The sequence below is a fragment of the Cryptotermes secundus genome, unplaced genomic scaffold (assembly GCF_002891405.2).
Source record: "Cryptotermes secundus unplaced genomic scaffold, Csec_1.0 scaffold715, whole genome shotgun sequence".
NCBI lineage: Eukaryota > Metazoa > Arthropoda > Insecta > Blattodea > Kalotermitidae > Cryptotermes > Cryptotermes secundus.
Window position 1 is genome coordinate 101,677 of NW_019724597.1, and position 24,682 is coordinate 126,358.

At 38.3% G+C, this 24,682-nt stretch overlaps 3 protein-coding genes and 1 long non-coding RNA gene across 9 annotated transcripts in view; 2 read left to right on the forward strand and 2 right to left on the reverse strand.

Annotated features, from left to right (window-relative positions):
* Window positions 1-357, reverse strand: part of LOC111862402 (protein SMG8) — a 71,165-nt gene extending 70,808 nt beyond the window's left edge. For both annotated transcript variants that reach the window (XM_023847762.2, XM_023847756.2), the window contains exon 1: window positions 267-357. The gene's annotated coding sequence lies outside the window, so the exon portion shown is untranslated. The remainder of the gene's footprint in view (window positions 1-266) is intronic.
* On the forward strand, window positions 1-20,101 carry LOC111862403 (ribosome biogenesis protein TSR3 homolog). 2 transcript variants are annotated; one of them, XM_023847764.1, is made up of 5 exons: window positions 2-244; window positions 3,559-3,740; window positions 4,027-4,240; window positions 7,541-7,720; window positions 8,190-8,567. In XM_023847764.1, the coding sequence occupies exons 1-5, from the start codon at window positions 97-99 to the stop codon at window positions 8,198-8,200; spliced, it is 735 nt and encodes a 244-aa protein (XP_023703532.1). In that variant the 5' UTR covers window positions 2-96; the 3' UTR covers window positions 8,201-8,567. The 2 variants fall into 2 exon arrangements, with proteins under 2 accessions (XP_023703533.1, XP_023703532.1); XM_023847765.2 differs by lacking the exons at window positions 7,541-7,720; window positions 8,190-8,567 and adding an exon at window positions 15,433-20,101 and having other exon boundaries at window positions 1-244.
* Window positions 8,844-10,734, forward strand: LOC111862406. The gene is made up of 2 exons (XR_002842426.2): window positions 8,844-9,819; window positions 10,289-10,734. It is a non-coding gene; the product is annotated as an uncharacterized LOC111862406 (long non-coding RNA).
* The window catches only part of LOC111862405 (glutamine and serine-rich protein 1), a 20,107-nt gene continuing 11,396 nt past the window's right edge, over window positions 15,972-24,682 (reverse strand). For 2 of the 4 annotated variants that reach the window (XM_023847766.1, XM_023847767.2), the window contains exons 4-6: window positions 24,483-24,623; window positions 21,609-21,721; window positions 15,972-18,284 (exon numbers count right to left, since the gene is read on the reverse strand). In XM_023847766.1, the coding sequence (XP_023703534.1) occupies window positions 18,269-18,284; window positions 21,609-21,721; window positions 24,483-24,623 (270 nt within the window). In that variant the 3' untranslated portion in view covers window positions 15,972-18,268. Of the gene's footprint in view, window positions 18,285-21,600; window positions 21,722-24,482; window positions 24,624-24,682 lie in introns of all 4 variants that reach the window. The other 2 variants (XM_023847770.1, XM_023847768.1) reach the window with 2 other exon arrangements.

The following is a 24,682-nucleotide window of genomic DNA, read 5'->3' on the forward strand; positions in this document are numbered from 1 at the left end:
ACGTCACAGAGGTCACAGCCGTACAAATTGTGTAAGGGTGTTGAACATCAATGCTGTCCTGAAAAGTTATTAATCCAATGAAAATAAACCGTGAATATGGAAAAATCTATGCGACAAAGGGGAAAACACGACAAACTGAAGAGAAAAAAAACAGTTTCGAAGGAAAGGATACACAATAGTGAATGCCATCACGTTACCGACCTCGTCTCAAAGTTGGAACATCAGGAATCAAACTCAGACGCTGGTAGGATACTACCATATTTTACCTTATACTGCGTTCAGTTCATTCCCCTCAACACATTTAAACGGAGATTTTCTTTCCATTATGATTTCACAAAAACAAACCCACCATTTTCGTTCAGGCGTACCAACATCTCAGTGTTGCATTTGGTGAAGTATTAATTATCTTTGGGAAACTGGCGTTTTCGATGAGTTCTGCATAGAAAGAAATAGTGAAAATGGGGGTTCATATAAAACAACTGTGCAGTAACGTTGTTTATGTAACCTACTTGAACCGAAGAGGGGATTGATTAGGCGTTAAATACATAGCAAAAGCAAATGCATAATGTGGAAGTATTGTCTGTCGGTCTAAAGCCTAAAATTCGATTTGTTCCAATGTATGCCATAAGCCATTTCATAGATTTCGCTGAATTTCGATTTGGGAAACTACACCAAAACCTTTTGGGCATTTTGGGTTCTGAGCCATATCGATGTATAAATTCAGGTTTATATAGGGCCATAAATGGACTCCACCTTGGATTTATGTATAAACCTAGCCACAGACTCTTAAAATTTTATATTGCAGACTCCCACAGAAGTCATCAGGAAATGTCCGCCAAATTTTCATTTCATTATTCCCATGTCTAAGTATATTTAATAAAGGCCGCGCCATAGCTCAAGCGGTTAGTCGCTGGCTTCCCACAATGGCGGCCCAGGTTTGATCCCGGGTCAGGTCAAGTGGGATTTGTGGTGGACAAAGTGGCTTAGGGGCGCGTTTTCTCCAAGTACAATGGTTTCTCCTGCCAATATTCATTCCACCAATTTCTCCATCATAATGACCCGGGACAGGCTACAATAGGCCAATCACTGCCTGTCGTGCCAAGTGATTCCAATTGGACTCCACCCCCCACTAAGCGAATTCAAACAATGCCATTGGTGGCTTTCATGTGGTACATTACGTAGTATACGCTTTGCAGTTTTGTTATAATTTGCATGGTTATGCAATATGTAATGAAAGACCATACTGAATGAAGGACTAACCCATGATATTTCTTCTGAATAGGTGACTGAACACAGAACACATCTTAATGCAACAAAAATTGTTCATGTTGTGGGCCCAAATGTTCTTGAAACTAGTGGGCGGTTGGAGAATGATGGAAATATACCTTCCAAAGAATGTGTCCAAGTATCCAAATTTTGATGTGCTACTTGGTCACAAGAAAGAGATTAACTATATTATGTGGTGGCCATACAAGGCCATACAGTTGATGCTATCTACGCATCTCTATTTTTTTAGGACAGATTTCAAAGTCTCAAAAACTGTGTGTCATCTAAGGTGGAAAAACAATGATGAGATCTGGTGCCTCATATAGGCTCTCCATTCTTCTCACTAATAATATTACTATAACATTAAAGCATCTTGTCAGCAAACACCTTCAGGCATGTCTCATGTGGAGGGTCCATGAATGTATCAGGGGCCATAGACTCACATAACCACAGAAATAATTATGGATTTCACTGCTCCCTCCAGAAATTGCCAGGATAGAGCTATATTATTCTAGTATAATATTGTGACCTCAGTCATTTTCAAGTTAGAACACACGTTAACTAACATCCAGCATCTTCATAAATAGCAATGTTAAACTGCTGAATGAGAATTTTTATTACCCAAGGGCAAGGATGTGCTGGTACCAGAGAATTCATAACAGATGAAAAAGTGCCCTGAAAGCTATCTTGGCAAGCACATATGTGCACACACAAACCAAAAGAGATTATAAGCTCTTTTTCCATTCTTGAATCTAAGTTAATAGAAAATTGGTGACTAATAAATGCACATGCAAACCAGTTTTGAAACTTTTAGAAACACACCCATGCCCAGTGGATACCAGATCTGAGAAAAATCTGGGATACAAATTAGGTAGGCAGAATAATTATTATTATTATTTATTCCATAACTCATTAGCCTTCTTTCCTTTCACAACATATTGGAGTATTTTATGACACAGACTGCACAGAAAAAAAGCAACCAACAGTTCTTCTACTGCTGCATGTGTATTCATTGCCATGGGAATGTGTTTACTGAGCTGTTGCGTAGCAGTGATTCCACTCTTCTACCTTTCTGGCGGGGTTTTTTTTTGGGGGGGGGGCGCAGAAAGCAAAGTGATCTTATAAGCCACCTTCTTAACATACATTCTCTATTTTTAAAAATAAAAGTATAATTATGTGATCACCTTGCTGTTTATGTATCCATAATTTTTATGTTTTCTATGTGGTCCATGTTGTATGAAAAGATAGTAGGTGATCGGTTCTTCTCAGACCTCCTTGTATTTTTTTTAACAAGGAATATAGGCTAATGGGATCACCTTGTTGTGTCTCCCCCCATCCCCAACTTTTGAATGCCTGCTTGAGACAAATAGCCCTATGAAGGCAGCGATGCCATTCACAAAAGTGATCATAGATATCACAGGTATGCTCTTCAGAGAAGGAGAATGGTGGTTTGCATGTAGGCTACTCAGGTTAATCAGCCTTTAGGGAGCAATGTGACATGTCACCTGAGAGCTTGAATATTCGAGCTAGAATTGTTATATTTTAATTTTTATAATGGAGTAAGTTTATTTTTAACCAATGCTAAGAAAATGCTTAACCCTGCCACCTTGAACTTACAGGGTCCCTAACATTTAAATTACATTCTTTGGCTCTTATCATAAAAGTAAGTATTTATGCCAGATTCACAATGTAAAGTTGCAAAGATGTGTTACTTAGTTTTGCCATGCCTGTCTGTCCATTTGTAACAACTTGAGAATAGCTAGCTAAACAGTTCATGAAATATATTAGGGAATTTTACTAAAAATTACTGAAACAGTCCAAATTTGGCTAGAAATGGACAAAAATAAACATTTTACATGTACATCTACATGCATTTCTGACCACATCTCTGTAAATGATATCAAAGTGAAAAGTGTTTTGAACAAAAGCTGTAGAAAAACATGAAACGTGCATTTCTTGCCAAACACACTTTCTCTTACAGTTTTCAAAATAATAAACAAAAGTGAATGAATCTGTCTGAATTGTTATGCTATGTCTACACTTCTTGTTATTTTTTAGTGTTCTGTAGTATGAAATATGGTCCAACAGTAAGTAAAAATTTTTGTTATAAGTTTTGCATTGTTTTCCTAATATTCTTCTAGCAGCAATTCTTGCAAATCAGTTTTACAGAACCAAAATCAATACATTTACGTATTAGTGCCACATCAGCTGTTAAAAGATTTCCAGTCTGCCTGATGCTGTACTCTTGGCCATCTGTGAGTTGCTTATGCATTAATAATTATAATATTTCAGGTGATTCAGAAGAATCAGCATTATCTATTACAAGAGCACCATTTCCTGTTGCTATGTGGGATGTAGGTCAGTGTGACCCAAAGAAATGTTCTGGACGCAAGCTTTCCCGTCATGGACTTATCAGGCCTCTGAGGCTAGGTCAAAGATTTGGTGGTGTTGTACTGACCCCAGTGGGAGAAAAGGTATATGACTTGGTTTCTTTTGAATATCATGAATGTGTTCACTCTCTGTAAATGTAAGACTTTCATAACATGACAGAAATTAATTCATATGGCCACAGCATGAATGGATTTTGAGTTAATTCCCCTTTTCCGACACAGTCTCAAGCTAGATGGAGCAAAGGCCATTTTCACTTTGCAGTATTGCACTAAGTTGTACATAAAATTTCTTTATTAAAACCGTCACAACACAACTATATTAAGGTCAGTGCCAAGTATGGCTCTGCTACATGTTGTACATATGTTGCAGTGTATCTCTCCCAGTGATCGGACCATCATATCTGCACATGGTCTAGCAGTAGTGGACTGTTCATGGGCAAAAATTGATGAGACACCCTTTACACAAATGAAATCAACACACTGCCGCCTTTTACCATTTCTTGTTGCTGCCAACCCAATTAATTATGGAAGACCATGTCAGCTGTCATGTGTGGAGGCCCTGGCAGCTGCTCTTCACATCACAGGTACACACTTAAAGCACAACAGTTACTATATGCAACACCCACTATAACATTAAGAAGTTCTGGCATTTGACTGAGAATACATTTGTTTCTCAGAATAAATAACAGTTAATTACCTGAACAACAGGTTGTTTGTAATATAGACTGTGATTTTTGTGAGGTAGGGACTGAATTATAAATACTATTTAGATTAAGTTCGGGCTTCAAAATGTAAGTAACCAACTCACTTCCCTGAGAAGTCGATACATACGCAGCTGTTGAAGAAATTTTGGAACCCCAAACCACTGAACTGCTATCAGTTTTTCCAACATCCATTCCTCATAGCACAAGCAGACTCTTTCCATTATATTCTTCAGTACATGTTCTGTACATACTTTTTGCCTGATGCATGCTGTACATATTGATTTTTTTCATTTACTCACCCCTACAAGATCAATCGAACTGCTTGTACATCTTGATTACCATGATCACATTTCTTGGGTCCAGACATTCTCAGTAGTTCTCCACAGTGAAAGGGTTGGTTCCATACACAAACCATAACTATCAGTACATCATTCCCTTGCTGAGTGCAGATTTAAAGTATACACAATTTTCCATCTGTATGCAGGTTGGCCAAATGTTGTATTTCGTTTATGCACACAATTAAAATTGCATCTTTGACACCAAGCGATCCACATTTGCTGGTGGCACGGTTGTTGGCATCCCCAACCAGTTTTTTAGTGTCAAAATTACCACTGCAGTGCGCCTTTCTCTGACACTTTATATTTTATCTCTAATTTATTTCAAAACAAATTTTCTGTTTAGTGAAGGCAGTTAGGTTTTGATGACTTCAAGCTGCAGCCATGGTTCCCTTAACCTCCCATAATACCCTGATCTCCCTTAATGAGCTTTTTCTTTTTTTTTTTTCAGAACTTTAAACCATTTGGTTAGTGAGAGATTGATGTACTGTATATAGAGTTTAATCTGTAGTTTCTCAGAAAGAAGCCAGTAAGTTAATAGAGATTCTGAACTGAAGGACAGACTGCACTTTCTGAGTTTTTCCACTTGCAATTACATCACACAGCTGCTTTATTTGTTACTGTCATTCTGAAATTTCAAATTCACCAGATCCTACAAATTTAGTGACAGTTGTATAGTAACTATAACTCCGTGGAGATGAGCCCTTCTTCAGAAGCTGCCAGTTGTGCAGCTATTCAAGAATTTCCCAACATTTTATGGAACCAAAAGGTTCATTACTGTGTTCATAAGAGCCCTCCACTGGCCCCTGTCTTGAGGCAGATCAATCCAGCCCCACCCCCTCCTCTCTTTCTAAGATTCCATTTTAATATTATCTACCCACCTATATATGTCCTGGTCTTCCTAGTGGTCTCTTTCCTCCTGGCTTTCCCACCAAAATCATATATGAATTCCTTTTCTGCCCCATTCGTACTGTATGCTCTGCTCATCTCATCCTCCTTGACTTGATCATTCTAATTATATTGGCGAAGGATATAAATTATGAAGCTCCTTATTATGCAGTTTTGTCCAACCTCCTGTCACCTCATCCCACTTTGGTCCAAATATTCTCCTCAGGTCCCTGTTCTCAAACACCCTCAGTATATGTTCCTCCCTTAATGTCAAAGACCAAGTTTTACCCATACATAACTGCAGGCAAAATTATAATTTTGTATGTTCTAATCTGTATATGTTTTTAGACAGCAGACAAGAAAACAAAAGGTTCTGGGCTGAATGGTAGAGGGCATTATCTGAGTTCAGTCTCCTCTTAATTTTGTCCTGAAATGTTACTGTCATTCCCAAATATTTGAACTGCGCCACATTTTCAAAGGATGTGTTGGGTATCTTTTATGTCGCCATCATTTTGCTCAGTATTCTGGTGGCAAGGCGGCAACAGACACTTAGTTTTCTCTCTGTTTACTTCTAGATCAACATCCTTACTAGTATCATTCAAAGTTTCTGCACTTTTTTATGGTATCTGTTATCTCCCAGTAGATTCACATCAGCATAAACCAACAGTTGATATGTCCCATTTAATTTCAGTCCCATCTAATGTTCCTGGACTGTCCAAATGGCATTGTAAAGCAAAGTTGAAGAGCAATGGTGATAAAGCATCTCTTTGTTTTGTAGAGGAAATGCATCAGAGAAAGTTTTACATATATGGACTTTACTATACTTTATTTAACCACATTTTAATTGGCCTAACTAGTTTCATGAGTACCCCAAACTCTATCAGAATACTGTACAATATTCCCCTTCTAACCGAATCATATAAATAGCTGATGTACTGCCTCATTGTACTCCCATTTTTTTCCAGTATCTGACAAATGAAAGATATCTGATCTATAGTTGATCTGTTATGCCAAAATCCACACTGATGATCCTCAATCATTTCATCTACATATCAACTTAACCTTGAGAGTATATTGGATAAAATTTTGTATGAAGTTGATAATAGTGATATCCCATGATAATTACTAGTCAGTTTTATCATCCTTCTTGTAAATTGATACAATTAATAGACTCCTTCCACTGATCAGGCATTTCTTCCTTATTCCAAATATAATTAATTAGTTTATGGATCTCAAACCATAATGTTTCATATACTGCTTATGTCGTAATTTTGTGGAAATTGCCATTCACAAAGAAATTAAGAACAAATTAAATCCAGGGAATGTCTGTTACCAGTAAGTTCTTAATCTTTTTGTCTTCCTGCCTGTCCACAAAAGAATGATCAAATCAAGGATGATGAGACAGGCAGGGTCTGTACTACAAGTAGTTACCAGAAAAGCCTACACAATTTTGGTTCAGAAATTTGAAGGAAAGAGATTTCTTCAAAGCCCTACACATAGATGGGAGTATATTAAAATAGATCTTATACAGGGCATGAGAATATGGATGGATTCATCTGGCTCAGAGTTTGGCTGTTGTGAACACAGTAATGAAACTTGTTCTGTAAGAGGTGAGGCATTTCTTGAATATCTGAGACAAGTAGCTTCTCAAGAATTTTGCTCTGGGTGTTGTTCCGGCTTTCCATTCTGGAGCATTAACGTGTATTTCGACCTTTTTACATTTATTTTTAGACTAATATTTTCAGTAATTTATTAAGAGCATTACCTTGTTATTCTTTATGCTCTTTAAGGGGTCACTTGCTACCAACTGGGGCCCAGGAGGGTTCCTGGTTTATTTGAAGCCTTATATCCGAAACAGGAAATTTACCTAGATGCATTTGCTGTTCTGTAATATATTGTGTCATGTTTTGTACAGCATTAGAGGTTGGGATATCTAAAGATTTTAATTGAAAATCAGGTTTTAAACAAGAAGCTGAGTTATACTTGAGCAAGTTCAAGTGGGGTAGTTCCTTCATCACTCTGAACCACACAATGCTAGATGTATATGCTGCATGCCAAGGGGACAGCTCGACTGTTGTTGCCGCTCAGAATAAATACTTAGAAGAAGCACGTCTTGAAAAAGAGTCACGTTATCGAGGTAAGTACAACAGAAACAAGGTTTTCTGTCAGGTCTGGTGGTTGAGTATAATAACTTGAATCTTTCCTGACTCATTTCAGTCAGTTTCAGGGTCATGACTATTGACCCATGTTTCATCAGCTGTTACAAAGAACTTTCCAACAGTTTCAGAAGCCATACACAAGCATTTTTCTTTCTGCTCCTGTGTCAACAGTTAGAGAATAAACTTAGCTAAGACATGCCTCATTTCCAAATCTTTGGTTATTGGCCTGACATGTCCTACAGCTTCAGCCATTATTCTGACATTCCATGTTATGTTATGTTTTTGCGGTAGTCATTCACTATTTTTACTGAAAGAAGAATGCCCATGATGCCTGCTGCTTTCAACAGATGTCTGTCCACCTTTAAAATGGACATGCTCAAGCATTATGTTCTGGGTGTGACCCTTTTGGTCTCACAGTTAATGCATACACACTTTTCTGTGTTTCAGGATATTACTAAATGAACACATCACATAAGCACACTAATTGAAGACCATGAATGACAGAGGCAAGGCAATGCACGGTAAACATGTCAGAACATGACTATCACAGGCATCCCTGTGCAGTGCAGTTTATCTGAGACATTAATTCAGTTTGTATTTCTGAAACAGGCCTCATGTTATAAACATCTTTGCAAGGTTAGATTTGTCTCCAACATCAAGACCAGAGAGATATGCAAACAATTAGAGAATGCATTTGGAGTGTACTGTGTGTTATTCCACTGTATTACACATTTTGCCATTTGTCCTGCTTTAGAGTAGATCATTTGTTCATGTCTATTTATAAGAAAGCAACTTTCCTGTTCCCTGCCATGAACTTAATAGAGAACACCAAAAGATATTATGAAATTTNCCGAATCATATAAATAGCTGATGTACTGCCTCATTGTACTCCCATTTTTTTCCAGTATCTGACAAATGAAAGATATCTGATCTATAGTTGATCTGTTATGCCAAAATCCACACTGATGATCCTCAATCATTTCATCTACATATCAACTTAACCTTGAGAGTATATTGGATAAAATTTTGTATGAAGTTGATAATAGTGATATCCCATGATAATTACTAGTCAGTTTTATCATCCTTCTTGTAAATTGATACAATTAATAGACTCCTTCCACTGATCAGGCATTTCTTCCTTATTCCAAATATAATTAATTAGTTTATGGATCTCAAACCATAATGTTTCATATACTGCTTATGTCGTAATTTTGTGGAAATTGCCATTCACAAAGAAATTAAGAACAAATTAAATCCAGGGAATGTCTGTTACCAGTAAGTTCTTAATCTTTTTGTCTTCCTGCCTGTCTACAAAAGAATGATCAAATCAAGGATGATGAGACAGGCAGGGTCTGTACTACAAGTAGTTACCAGAAAAGCCTACACAATTTTGGTTCAGAAATTTGAAGGAAAGAGATTTCTTCAAAGCCCTACACATAGATGGGAGTATATTAAAATAGATCTTATACAGGGCATGAGAATATGGATGGATTCATCTGGCTCAGAGTTTGGCTGTTGTGAACACAGTAATGAAACTTGTTCTGTAAGAGGTGAGGCATTTCTTGAATATCTGAGACAAGTAGCTTCTCAAGAATTTTGCTCTGGGTGTTGTTCCGGCTTTCCATTCTGGAGCATTAACGTGTATTTCGACCTTTTTACATTTATTTTTAGACTAATATTTTCAGTAATTTATTAAGAGCATTACCTTGTTATTCTTTATGCTCTTTAAGGGGTCACTTGCTACCAACTGGGGCCCAGGAGGGTTCCTGGTTTATTTGAAGCCTTATATCCGAAACAGGAAATTTACCTAGATGCATTTGCTGTTCTGTAATATATTGTGTCATGTTTTGTACAGCATTAGAGGTTGGGATATCTAAAGATTTTAATTGAAAATCAGGTTTTAAACAAGAAGCTGAGTTATACTTGAGCAAGTTCAAGTGGGGTAGTTCCTTCATCACTCTGAACCACACAATGCTAGATGTATATGCTGCATGCCAAGGGGACAGCTCAACTGTTGTTGCCGCTCAGAATAAATACTTAGAAGAAGCACGTCTTGAAAAAGAGTCACGTTATCGAGGTAAGTACAACAGAAACAAGGTTTTCTGTCAGGTCTGGTGGTTGAGTATAATAACTTGAATCTTTCCTGACTCATTTCAGTCAGTTTCAGGGTCATGACTATTGACCCATGTTTCATCAGCTGTTACAAAGAACTTTCCAACAGTTTCAGAAGCCATACACAAGCATTTTTCTTTCTGCTCCTGTGTCAACAGTTAGAGAATAAACTTAGCTAAGACATGCCTCATTTCCAAATCTTTGGTTATTGGCCTGACATGTCCTACAGCTTCAGCCATTATTCTGACATTCCATGTTATGTTATGTTTTTGCGGTAGTCATTCACTATTTTTACTGAAAGAAGAATGCCCATGATGCCTGCTGCTTTCAACAGATGTCTGTCCACCTTTAAAATGGACATGCTCAAGCATTATGTTCTGGGTGTGACCCTTTTGGTCTCACAGTTAATGCATACACACTTTTCTGTGTTTCAGGATATTACTAAATGAACACATCACATAAGCACACTAATTGAAGACCATGAATGACAGAGGCAAGGCAATGCACGGTAAACATGTCAGAACATGACTATCACAGGCATCCCTGTGCAGTGCAGTTTATCTGAGACATTAATTCAGTTTGTATTTCTGAAACAGGCCTCATGTTATAAACATCTTTGCAAGGTTAGATTTGTCTCCAACATCAAGACCAGAGAGATATGCAAACAATTAGAGAATGCATTTGGAGTGTACTGTGTGTTATTCCACTGTATTACACATTTTGCCATTTGTCCTGCTTTAGAGTAGATCATTTGTTCATGTCTATTTATAAGAAAGCAACTTTCCTGTTCCCTGCCATGAACTTAATAGAGAACACCAAAAGATATTATGAAATTTAGTCTGTATTCGTCATAATATCTATGGTTGCCACAGCTGTTAAATCCCAACTGTTTTCAATTATACAAGTAAATTTTAATTTGCCAATGAGTCTTCCTCCTCCTACAGTATGCGCCAAAATGTGCAGTAATGAAACTTGCGCATTATGCGTTTGTCGATGGGGCACAGCTCCAGCCGCATGTGTTCCCAGTAGTGAAAAGGAAGTTGTGTTGTGCAGTTGTTGGAAATGGGCCTCTCAATGGAGGAAAAGTATTCATAGTTGAGTATTATTTCCGCTCATATGGAAGTGGTCGCCAGACAACTCACTTCCTCGATTTTGAGCAGCCAGATGTCCAGAAACGCTACATAGTACATGTGTGACGATATGGTGTGCCATCTCAGCACATGATATATTAGGCCCCTATTTAATTGAGGATGCTCTTACCATCACCCAAGAACACTACAGGGACATGGTGATCGGACATTTCTTCAGCATTTGAGAAGGTTCTGTCATGCGAGGGGCCTTCACATGAATAGACAGTGGTATCAACGGGACATGTTTTCATTTCAGTACTGTAATTTTGGCACATAATGTATAAGGTTTTAGCTGACTAATTTTTTTTAATTCACTTAGTGGAGTCCAACTGGGTCTACTTGGCATGGCGGCCACTGATTGGCCTATTGTAGCCTGCCCCGGGTAATTATGATGGAGAATTTGGTGGAATGAAGATTGGCAGGGGAAACCGAAGTTCTCGGAGAAAACCCGCCCCAGCACCACTCTGTCCACCACAAATCCCACTTGACCAAACCTGGGATCGAACCTGGGCCGCCGTGTTGGGAAGCCAGTGAATAACCACTTAAGCTGTGGTGCAGCCCTTTAGCTAACTAAGACTAACTTCACGGAGCCGAGTCCTTCTTGAGAAGCCGCCAATGCAGCTACTCAAGAACTTCCCAGAATTTTATGGAACCTGAGGGTTGATTACCATGTTCACAAGAGCCCTCCACTGGTCCCTATCCCAAGCCAGATTGATCCAGTCCATACCACTCCGACCTATCTCTCTCTCTCTAAGATCCATTTTAATACTGTCCACCCACCTGTGTCTTGGTCTCCCTAGTGGTCTCTTTCCTTCCAATTTTCCCACCATTATTCTATATGCATTCCTCTTCTCCCCCATTCATGCTACATGCCCTGCCCATCTCATCCTCCTTGACTTAATCGTTCTAATTTGATGATGAATATAAGTTATGAAGCTCCTCGGTTTTCTTCAACCTTCTGTCACCTCACCTCCCTTCAGTCCGAATATTCTCAACACCCTCACTCTATGTTTGTTTCTCCTGTAATGTCAGAGAGACCAAGTTTCACACCCATACAGAACCACAGGCAAAATTATAGTCTTGTGTATTCTAATTTTTATGTCCTTTAACAGCAGATGAAAAGACAGAAGGTTCTAGACTGAATGGTTGCAAGCATTGCCTGAATTCAGTCTCCTCTTAATTTCCTCCTGAATCAAGTTTTGATTTGTTACAGTTGTTTCCAAATATCTGAACTGTGCCACACTTTGAAAACATCTCTGTTACCAATCTTTATGTCAGGATTTTGTCCTGCATTCTGATGATGATACAGCAACATACGAAGGGGGACCCAAAAATAACCGGAAACGACCTGTTGCGCACGATGCTTTGTAGTTACGAGTTGTGCTGCTAGGTGGTGTTAGCTGGGGGTCTCCCGCGACTGTTAGTGAGCTGGCGTCAGTCTGAGTTAAGTGGTTTGTCTGTGGTGCTCTGTTGTGTGCGTTCCTGTTTCAACCCTTTGGCGATTAGTGAGATGGCCGACCAGAAGGAACAAAGAGTGTGCGTGAAATTTTGCTTTCTGTTAAGGAAAACTGCAGCCGAGACTGTTGGGATGCTTCGGCAAGCCTTTAATGATGATGCTTTGGGGAAATCACAGGTCTACGAGTGGTTTTCCCATTTCAAATCTGGCAACATGTCAACAGAAGACATGCCACGCCCCGGGCGTCCTTCGACAGGAAGAAATGACGAAAACATTGCCAAAATCAAACGTGCAATTGATGAAGATCGTCGAAAGACCATTGACCAACTTTCTGAGGAAACGAACATCTCATGGAGCACGGTCCAGCGAATTTTAACCGAAGGTTTGCACACGAGACGGGTGTCTGCAAAATTTGTTCCTCGCTTGCTCGGAGATGACCAAAGAGAAAACCATGTGAATGTTTGCCGCGACTTGAAGAGTGAAGTGCAGAACGATCCAGAATTTCTTAAAAGAATTGTTCCTTCTGGTCGGCCATCTCACTAATCACCAAAGGGTTGAAACAGGAACGCACACAACAGAGCACCACAGACAAACCACTTAACTCAGACTGATGCCAGCTCACTAACAGTCGCGGGAGACCCCCAGCTAACACCACCTAGCAGCACAACTCGTAACTACAAAGCATGCGTGCACAACAGGTCGTTTCCGGTTATTTTTGGGTCCACCCTCGTATACTTAGTTTTCTCTTGTGTTTACTTTTAGACCAACCTTCTTACTAGTGTCAATTTAAAGTTTGTTTTTTCTTTATGGTATCTGTTATCACCCACTAGATTCAAATCATCAACACAGACTAGTAGCTGATGTGTCCCATTTAATTTCAGTCCTAGCTGGTTTTTCTGGACCTTCCTAATGGCATATTCTAAATAAAGTTTTAGCTACTATACTTGTATATTGTGATACTGACAAGGAAACAATCACATCCCAGGCAAAAAGGTACTTCTGCTTGTTGGCTTATAAAATGATTTTAACATATTCTCAGTGTGTCTAAACAACAGCATATAGAGATATCTAATTAGACCTGCTCATGTTTTCCACCATTCTTACAATCTAACATTAAAACTTTGAACAGGAATCCTGTTCTTGCCCCCAAAACTGCAAAAGCAGCACTTGCATTTTGATCCTGTTTGGAATTTTTGTAACTTATTTCTGAAGACCATAATATGAATCACCAATGGCATGAAACCCTCACATACTGTCTTCAAACTGATCTGCCAATTCAGTCTTTACTTAAGACATGAAAATGTCAACCATGTGTTTACTCATTTTGAGTATGGCTTCACAGCAATGCTTGTGCCAGCCGAGCAGGTGCATCCCTTAGTTTGTTACTGGTGACTGAAGGCCATGCCATAGCTCAGGCAGTGAGATGCTGGCTTCCCACCGCAGTGGCATTGGGGCAAGTTTTCTCCTAGTACTTCGGTTTCCCCTGCCAGTCTTCATTCCACCAACTGCTCCACAATCACCATCATCTATCATCTGGGGCTGCTGCAATAGGCCAATTGTGGCCACAGTACCAAGTGGAATCAGTCTCACCCCACTCACTCACTCACTCACGGAGCTGAGCCCTTCTTCAGAAGATACTGTTCAGATACTCAAAAACTTCCCAGAATTTTATGGAACCAGAAGGTTCATTACTGTGTTCACAAGAGTCCTCCACTGGTCGTTATCCTCAGCCAGATCCATACCATCCCATCCTATCTCTAAGATCCATTTTAATATTGTCCACCCACCTATTTCTTGGTCTACCTAGTGGCTCTTCCCTTCTGGCTTTCCCACCAATATCCTATATGCATTCCTCTTCTCCTCCCATTCATGCTACATGTCCTGCCAATTTTTCTCCAACCTCCTGTCACTTCCTGACATCTCTCTTCGGTCCAAATATTCTCAACACCCTGTTCACAAACACCTTCAGTCTTATGTCAGAGACAAAGTTTCACACCCACACGGAACCACAGGCAAAATTATAGTTTTGTATATTCTAATTTTTTTTACATAGCAGACGAGAAGACAAAAGGTTCTGGACTAAGTGGTAGCAAGCATACCCAAGTTCAGTCTCCTCTTAATTTCCTCCTGAATGAAGTTTCAGTTTCTTATTCATTCATTCATCAGTAATCTGTCAGACGATAGGGCACAGTCTCTTCTAAAACAGTTCCTCCACTTAATGCGATCTCAAGCTTTCTCCTTCAAATAAAGTCATCCAGCATCTTCTTATGTCTTCTGGTCATTTCTATCCGGCCCTCCGGTTTGTTTTTTCTCCAGAGAAAACATCTCGCATACACGGTATCTGTTTTTGTAAAGAGACTATCCAGGAAAAGTGATAGTGTGGTAGTTTTTCCATTTGGTTTCCACATCGTAGTACAACAGCCATTCAAACCACTCTGGTCGCGCCTGTTGCTATACGAACTTGAACCATCTCGAGCATCATTTGCTCTGTGATTCAAGTCACTTCTGATGACGCTGCTTCCGGCATCATTTCTTATAGTCGTTCCCAAATATCTGAACTGCCAGATTTTCAAAACCTATCTTCATGTCATGATTTTGCCCTGCATTCTGGTGACAAGACAGCAACATATACTTAGTTTTCTATGTGTTTACTTCCAGTTTGTTTTTGTTTATGGTATCTATATTATCAACCAGTAGATTCACATTGTCAGCATAGACAAACAGCTGATGTGTTCCATTTCATTTCAGTTCCACCTGGTTTTCCTGGATCTTCCTAATGGCATATTCTAAAGTAAATTTGAAAAGCAGTGGCAATAAAGCAGTTCCTTGTTTTAGACCATCCTGAATAGGAAAAATTATCAGACAAATGTTTACCTATATGGAATTTACCATATGTTTTGTTTAAATACATCAGCCTAACTAGCTCACCCCACTAAAAATAATAAATATAAGAAATGATACTGGTGACTGATCTTGCTGCTGTCCTCTGCAGATGTTCCAGATTTTCTGTCGTCGTCATCATCATCATCATCATCAGAAAATGAAACCACTATTGATGAACAAAATATATGTGGTATAAAAGAAGACAGCAGTGCAAATACATAGTTCCTTCTTGGATCACCGTTTAGCTAAATATAGAATATTTCATCAATAGACATCAAAGTCAATTTTCAGTTATCAAGCTCCCTCCTATGAAAATACATTAAAATTACAGCCAGTCTGTCCTGTTTCTGTTATCTTACCTGTTGGTCCTCATTGGTGGATACTGAGAAATAAAATGCATTCTTTGGGCTAGGAAAGACCAAGATGACAAAATACTAGCATAATCTAAGCAAGATGTTCAGAACTTCTTTGAAATGTGGTACTTCTGTTTGGTTATTAACAGTCAGTTAACATCTGAAACTAAATAAACTATTAAACAATGTGGAATGGGAGTGAAGGTTGAAAGACATAAAATTAATTTACATCTTCAGCTATCTGTCTCAAGGAGTCAGGGTAAGTACAAAATATGCAACACAAGCACAAAGAAAATTGTTTTAAATGTAATGTATTACTGAAAGTGCATAATACATTATGAAATAAAACATTCAACTTCCTGTAGCCAAGTTAAATTTGCACAAGAAATTAAAGAAAAAGATGTTACATAATCTTCAAGAGTATTTCAATTTACCAACATTTCCCTTAGGTTAAATTAATTCAAAATATATTGGGCATTTAATTAAGGATGTAACTGAAAACATATTTGTATCAATTCCCTCTGCAACAGCAGAGTTTGTGTAATGACAAAATTCCAGAGTAATTTATAAAATTTATACCCAAACATTACATGAAAATTCTGTGACCAGACTTATCTCGCAAGTGCAGTGCTCAATTCATTGTGCAACACTACTGCAACAGAGACAGGAATGATAACTTTTCCACATGACTGACACTCCTTTAAAACCAGTCCTTCCCTTGTACGAACAGTGGGTATCTACTTCACATTACAGAGCACTGACAGTATACAAAATGGTAATTGTATATTTAAGATGCCATACTGGAGAGTTGCATGATCTGTGTTTATTTTGTTCTACATGTATAGTAACTTCTACAGAACTGTTAGCAAATGCATTCTAAATTCTAAATACAGTTCTGATCTGATTTTTTTTCCTCAACGTGCTGTAAAGACAGCTCTCCCCAGTATGACAATCACTTCACTATACTCCAGTAAGCTATGCCCTAACCAAGAAATTAAATTTAGTGAGAAAGTCAAAAATGGCAAAACTTTCACCATTTTAGGGGATAGAAATTATACAAACAAATATGAGACTACTTTTCTTCTTGTACTTATTCAACAGACACTACATCTAACTAAGCAACTAATAATTCCAAGAAACACTGATGATACAGTACAGTAATAAGTATACTAACTAGTCAGAAACTGAAGCGACGGAACTCGATCCATCGGACAGATGAACTCTTGCAGCAATTTTTTCATATGTGTAGTGCACATTCACAACCACAGCAAATTAAAACACAGGTAATACAGAATGTAATTTGGAATGCTCCTTCATTCACTGCTACAATGCACACTACAACTATCGAATCTGCAATACTATTTTTACTTGCATTATAATACTCAAATTAACTGTCTAACAATTGATGGTTGTAGCAAATGACAAAATAAAGGAACATTTATAAATAAACTGTACAGAGTAACTCCAATGCATATTTGTGTGCAAAGTTCTTTCCTAAATGGAGATGTAAAATTCAGCATTAGTTTTCTATCCAAACAAAAGTAAAAGTGCCAATTAGACTCGACCAAACTTGTTTCGATACCGTGCCATTATGGTTCACAGTGATGAGGCACTGGAAAGAATAACACACTGCCTCACTTGCTCATTAAGAGATTCGGAAGGATAAGAGAATTAGGATGGCATTGCCTCAACAGAATGAACTGGCAGACATACAAAGTTTCTTTTGCTTTCAGCCCACAATGTGATTTGTTACCAAGCATGTATATACATATGAATGTCACATCTCACAAAAAACTGGAATCTGAAAGAATAATTTGTGAGCATAATGTTAAATTCATTCTCATACAATAAAATCTATCAGAGTCCCACCTCTCCCCCCACAGCATAACCACTTTAAAACGTTTTCTTCTTTAAGATACTCTACAATTTTGCTACTCACAAACATATGAAATAACAAAGTGGCAGCTCAAGATTAATGAATCAAAATTCAGAATTCTGCTACTTGTGTGAAAGATGAGGTCTGGGAAGATAAAATATGGGGAGGAGGGGGCAAACAACACAGATTATTTTGTGAAAAGAGAGGTCTGCTCACAACATGACACCCAAATTCAAAAGTATGCAGTAGACCTCAGTGTTGGGCTGCTAAACACATGCCTCCTGTCAAAGTAATTATTATATACATTTTACTTGTTCAGAAGGTAAGGAAATAGCTCACAACAAGAATTACAGCTACAATTTGTTTCAGGGCAAAATTAAATTAGAAGATGGAAATTCTTACTGATTCTGCCTCACATTCACCCAAAATTATTTTCTCTTTGAATAAAACTGTTGTACTGAATACAGGCTTAAGAGACCAGATGTGTGTGTATATAGACACACACAGTTTGCTGCCAGAAATGGATTGGGGAAAGGACAAGGGCAATGATATAAGGCAGAACAAAGGAACATGGAGCAAGGTCATAATCAACTAATATAATGTCTGATCATATGTTCAAACCTTCTTCGTTGACCACCAACATTATAATATATTTTTGTTATAAAAATTTCCCACTGATTTTCCTCTTCTTTCTTTACATTTTCTTCCACACCTCATCATTCACTGTCATCTCTGTGGGGGGAGTGGGAATCAAATAATTACTACCTAATAGTATTATGCATTCATAACCAAAATATCCATCAAATGCAATTCCCTGATGTCCATGAAAGTAAAAATCAGTGATAGCAATTGCTTCACAAATACATGATCCATCCCTCTTTACTTATGATGAATTACACAGAATGACACACATGAAAAAAGCAAAAAATGTCAGTGATGTTATTGTTACAAACCAGAAATGTTCAGTTCCCCATTTTGGGACCACAGTACATCCAATAAGCCTCCTGAGCTTTGCTGTATGAGATGGAAATGCCTAGCCACACTGCAGATTCACTGCATGATGAGAGGTCTCTGATACTGCAGAAAATTCTGAATACAGTGACTCACGACCTATTTGGCAGATGCTACAACTATAGCAATGATGAGCAACATGTAATCCAGTGGATATAAGACTTCAGACTTTCACAGGAGTGAAGATTCATATTGTAGTCTTTTACATCACAATGTTGTGTTGTCCGATTGGTGGGTGCCAACATTTCAAGGGAACACACTATCTCCATCTTCAGAGTAGAAGTGAGAAAAGTTTTGACAACTGGCAGATTATATAAAAAGTGGGATGAAACCCATCATGAAAGATAGATAGAAGTGTCCAATCAGAGGCCACAATAGGGCTGCTTTCTCTTCTACCCTGATGGAGGAGGCAGTACATTCCTCTGGAATACTGGTATGCATCTACCAGACAACAGTGTTCCAACCCAGAAGACAACGCACCATTAATTTTGACAGTGAATTTTATAAGCAGTTTGTATCGGCTCCTACTGCACCACTGCATATTTCTTGGTTCAGTAAGAATTAAATACATTAAATGCAAAGTCCCAACATAATTAGTTATATATGTAGCATATGACCCTAAAGTCAAAAAAAAATATTTAATAATATCAGAACAAGAACTTCCAATTGCCTCCCTTCCAATATTTAACCAAATTTAACCAAACTAATAAATACCAACATATAATGCAAAAGCACTTCCTGTGAAAATGCTATTTTTCTTCACACACAAACTGAAAAAGTAAATTTATGTAAATTTATTTCTATTTCACACACATATCTATAGCACATTCTAGAAAATATTACTAACTAAATGCTACCTTACTGAAACATGATACTCATCACTGTTAAATGTAACTGATGTAATTAAGAACTAAATATAACATTAATTATCCAGCCAAAATCAGCCAATTACCTGAGAAATGTTTAATGCTAAAATCTCAGATCTCTCAAACCTGCAGAATACAGAACTAATCTGCTTCCATTATACTAAATGAATGTTATCTGACTTTGCTGGACATCAGTGGCAAGGGACGTTGAATGAGTCCATCAACAAAAGCATGAAATACAACAAAGGTAAGTCTCATCAGCACCTACTCCACCTTTCATGTCAAAATACTTCCACTTCAAGACAACCTAATGAGAACAAGATCGTCTGTTTCAGCAACCTGTCCTTAAAGAAGGCAGCTCAAAGTGAATCCTACCACTAAGTAATGTCAAAATATGAGCACAGATAAATGTGACAAGCAGACAAGCAGCTACAGGTCATTTGAATACCATGAGCAATCTACACAGCCCTCTTTTCAACTATCACACTAATACACTGAGGAAGATAATAATGAAGAAAAGAAGGCATTTCTACAGTGAAACCTATAGCAACAACTGAACACATAACCACTTTCCACCCTCTTCATTCCAACCTTGCTCATATCAGCTACAAATTAATTTGTGTGAAAAATATGATCATGATAAATGCCTTGGTATTAAAAATAAAAAAAAAACACATTATTCCAATATGCCAGAAAATGTAAAAAGCAAGGATATAACACACAACACAAAATCACAACATGACAGTAAATAGGTATAAGGTGTCAGGGTTACAACAGCATGCCTGTGTGGGAAAAATTAACTGTTGAAGCATTCCAACAATTTACAAATTTCTTGTGTTCTCAGCATTATATGTTTGTTCTTAACACTCCGTGCCTGCTCTTCTAGTGGTCTCTATACAACACATGGCAGGGGTTTTATATTTTTTTTTTCCTACCAAGTGTATTTCCTCTTTAATTTTTGCACAAATTATTTGCAGCTGTTTGGAGTGAAGTTAAAAATGAGAACGATGGGAAAACCAAAGAATTTCTTAGGGAATAATTATAATGGTATCCATTATAATGGATACCATTTCCTGAACCTCTAGTTGATTCTTATGTAGTACTATTTAATAAGTGACATTTGTTTTGCATCAATGACAAATCAATGCCAAAGGTGAAAAAAAATTAAAGCCTACCAACAGCAGCAGCATCACAAATTTTTAATCACAATTCCCACAGACTCTTATCATATACACAAACAATTTAATCTCTTCACTCTCTTCAGTAGTTCTAGGGTTTCTGATTCTGTTCTTGATTACAAAGTTTTTCAAACCAATCTAACTCCTCAATTTGCAGAAGACTTAATACAACATAGAATTAAACACTGTTAACACTTCATATGGACTGATAAATTAAACATTCCTGCCTTTGAAGAACTACACCATAAAACAGTATACCTGATCTAATATTTAAACTTCTATCATCTGCTGATCCCTTACCACAATGAATTGGTCAACCTATTAATTTCTGTACAAACTTCAACATTCACACTTAAAAACACATGCATTAATGCCAATCCATACCTGCCAATCTCAAAATTTCAAAAAACTGAGAATGTTGTGTGAACTCTTCTGAGCTCTTTTAGCACCTTAATAATTATCAGCATTTTAAAAGAAGAAAATGTGAAGCAAGTGCATTTCACTATAGTCCTTTATCAAGAAGAGACACTGTAATAAACTGTGCCCTATTTAAAAAGTGATTCAAAAGTTTGGTACACAGATACACACAGTGAATATGCCAACACAACATCCATTAGTGCCTCCAGCAAGATCCAGTGGAAAGTATGTCTTTTCAGACTAAAAACCAGAATGTGTTACACTGCTGCATGAATGCACAGTCATTTTTACTACAATGCGATCGCTTCATACTTGAAAAACTGGAAACATGTCATGTTCTTACACATGGCAGGTATGTTAATGGCATGAATATCCAGCCTTGGTTTCAATTTCTTTTCAAAGTATCAAAACACATAACTCATTTCAGCATACAACTTCTGATGATATGCCACAAACGAACACCAGTGATGAATCGAGCTCAAAAGATAAACTGTTCAAATAATTTTCTTTATGCATTTTATGAAGAGTACACAGACAGCACAGTATAATGGTAAAATATGGTACATAGGTACATACATACTCACTCTTTGATCGCATCCCTTAGGAACTCAACAATAGTCTCTTTCCGATTTTGCATTTTAAAAACAATAGGTGCTGGATAGTACATCTCTTTGTTGTTTGCAGACCAGCCAGAGTACTGCAACAAATGTACACAAAAGAGGTCAACCTCTGCCACAGAAAACAAAAATATATATCGTTTGTATCTAATTTCAGAGAAAATCATACTTTACTCTACGAATAAGAATAAAACTCAGACTGAAATCATAATTACTGTCATTGCTTTCATCCACAGCCAATAATTCATTCCTATTTGAATCAGTTTCTACAAATTCTCCACTTTCTAAGATGCCTGAAGAATCATGGTTCCTGACTCTTGATTGCTACTTAACACCACGGTTTTGTACTAAAATTCCTACTCGTCTGCACAGTAGAAAACTGTGAATCCCCAGTCATGCATGCCTGCACACAGGTGTGTGTGTGTGTGTGTGTGTGTGTAGGACAAGATCTAATTACATACAAGTATAAGCATCATGTTCTATGCTTACAGGCAAGCAGAAGCAAGGCAGGAACTGTCATAAATATATGGTCTCAACCACTCTGTTAGCATGATATGACAACAGGAAGTACAAGAAAAATATACAAATAAAGTTTTTGTGCCTAAAGAATTCATTAGCTGCAAACTGAAGTGTCTGGCCGCTTACTAACGGCCTACAAAAGATGCTGAAATGGTTCACCATTATAGTCAATGCATAAATCAGACCTGTTCAGCTGAGAATTCCTGGTCTATCATTCTAGCCACTTAATGGCATTCCACAGCTTGTCATGCATGCTGGATCATTGGCAGTAAATGACACTCTTAAGATGGCCCCACAAATAGAAGTCAAGTGAAGGCCCAGTGATCATAGTGGCCTCACAAATGATTCATTTTGTTCTATCCTTCAACCTGGGCAATGGTAGTCTAAACACCACATGACATGACAGGTCTGTAGACAATGATTACTTTACTTGTGCAACCTTGCAGTTGCCATCTCACTGACAAAGCAGCTGCAACCATATATTTATACGAACATTTCTGCTTCCCTATTAAATGTGGAACACAATGCCTACATTTAAGGTATGTAATTAAGGCTTGCATTGTGTCTATTTTTACACCTGACTGCCAATGTTTTCTGTATTGTCTTGAAAGCAGCACTGCAGCAGGCTATCTGGAGAACCCCTATTTGAAGTACATGAAACTGCTACCACAAAAGATGGTACTTGTTTAGTACCTCTCTCTCTTCCACACGCATGCACACACACCCTGAATCATTATATATCTAACACTCATTATAACAGAAATACGAGGGTTGGAACTTTAATAGTGGCAACACTGCTGTAGAGATGTCATGCAACAGAACCAAATAATGTCACTTATACCACACGTTAGTTACATACCTACCTTACCTCAGAGCAAATGGACTCTCCCTTCCCACATCACGCGCATGCGCAGTGACAAGAAGAACAGAGCCTCATGTTAGCTGGCGGTCTAATGTAGTGTTGTCACCATGTTTTCGAAACAGGAACATCAGAGTTGGATAAAGATTGAATGTGCCAGAGGCTGTACAGCACAACAGTGTCATCAAGGTCTTCAAGAGGCTTGCGGGGAATCTGCATTGCCTTACAGAAGAGTGGCAAGGTCGGTAAAAGCCTTCAATGAGGGACGCCAAAATGTGGCAGACATGCGTCAGGCAGGTCATCCTAGTGTCAGTGAAGAAGAAGTCTATGCTCTTTCTGTGTTAGATGAGAGTGATCAACGCCATACAATTCGTGAGCTGGCCCGAGAGACAGGATTAACGCATATGACTGTGCTTCACATTCTGAAGGAATGCCTGGGCATGAGAAAAATTGCATCACGATGAGTTCCACATGATTTGACAGAAATGGCTAAAATACGATGCTGCTCATAACCACTTGGAGCGCTATGAGCGCGAAGGAGAGGCTTTCTTACGCTGTATCATTACGCTGATTGAGACATGGGCCAAATCATATGAGCCACAAATGAAACGCCAATCGAACAAATGGCGTCATTATGGGTCACCACGAAAATCTGAAGTTCATCAGAACCTCAGGATGTGAAAGTTATGGTGATTCTCATGTACAAGTGTGATGGTGTTATCCTAACGCATACCATTCCCTGACAGCAGACCATCAATGCGCAGTATTACTGTTCATTTTTGGAACACAACCTGTGACCAGCTTAGAGAAAGAAGCGGTAAGAATTTCTGCAGAACCCACCCATCATTTTGCAGGACAGTGTTCAGCCACATGCAGCGCAAGCTGTGGCTCATGTGTTCGATCGATGGGGCTGGGAAGTGCTGTACCATCCACCATACTCCCCGGACTCAAGCCCTTGTGACTTCGACTTGATTCCTAAGATGAAGGAACCACTTCGTGGCACTCGCTTCAGAACTGTTCCAGAGAGTCTTCAGGCAGTAAGCCTGCTCCATTCAAACTATCAACACAACAGGTGCTGCTAAAGGTATCCTAAAACTTCCACATCCCTGGCAACGGGTTCTACACAACGCTGGTGACTACACTGAAGGACAGTAAGACTTTGAAACATGAACCTATTTTGGGTCAGTTGTAAATAAATAGTTGCCACTATTAAAGTTCCAACCCTCATAACTATAGTGCTGCACTCTAAGAATGAACTTATCATTCCACATAATAAAATGTGGGCAGTGCATACCCAAGACTTAAGCAACACTCTGTACACATCAAATATAATTTGTACATTGGAATTCCAAAATATAACTACACATTAAGCGCATGATATATATTTCTTTCTAATGGGTGAAAATGCTTCCTCCCAAAACTACTGAATAGACAAATGATGGTGTCAGTTGCAGCATACTCACTGTGGATGTATTCTTGTAAAGGGTCTTCCCATCCTGTTCAAATGGGACATACTTCTGCAGCAGAGCTTTTCCATCAATTTTCCAGATGGGAGGGTCTCCTCCATTCTGGAAATCCGTCTTCAGAACCACGAATGCCCCAGACTGAAAGAAACATGTATACAATTGTAAGATTTGAGGCTTTCACGGCGGTGACTATGAAG

Excerpts from the sequence above, each read along its gene's own strand:
- LOC111862403 (XM_023847764.1), top strand. The coding sequence starts at position 97 with ATGGAAAAATCTATGCGACAAAGGGGAAAACACGACAAACTGAAGAGA. Across the intron at positions 245-3,558 it reads GGAATCAAACTCAGACGCTG|GTGATTCAGAAGAATCAGCA; the intron begins GTAGGATACTAC and ends ATAATATTTCAG. Across the intron at positions 3,741-4,026 it reads TGACCCCAGTGGGAGAAAAG|TGTATCTCTCCCAGTGATCG; the intron begins GTATATGACTTG and ends CATATGTTGCAG.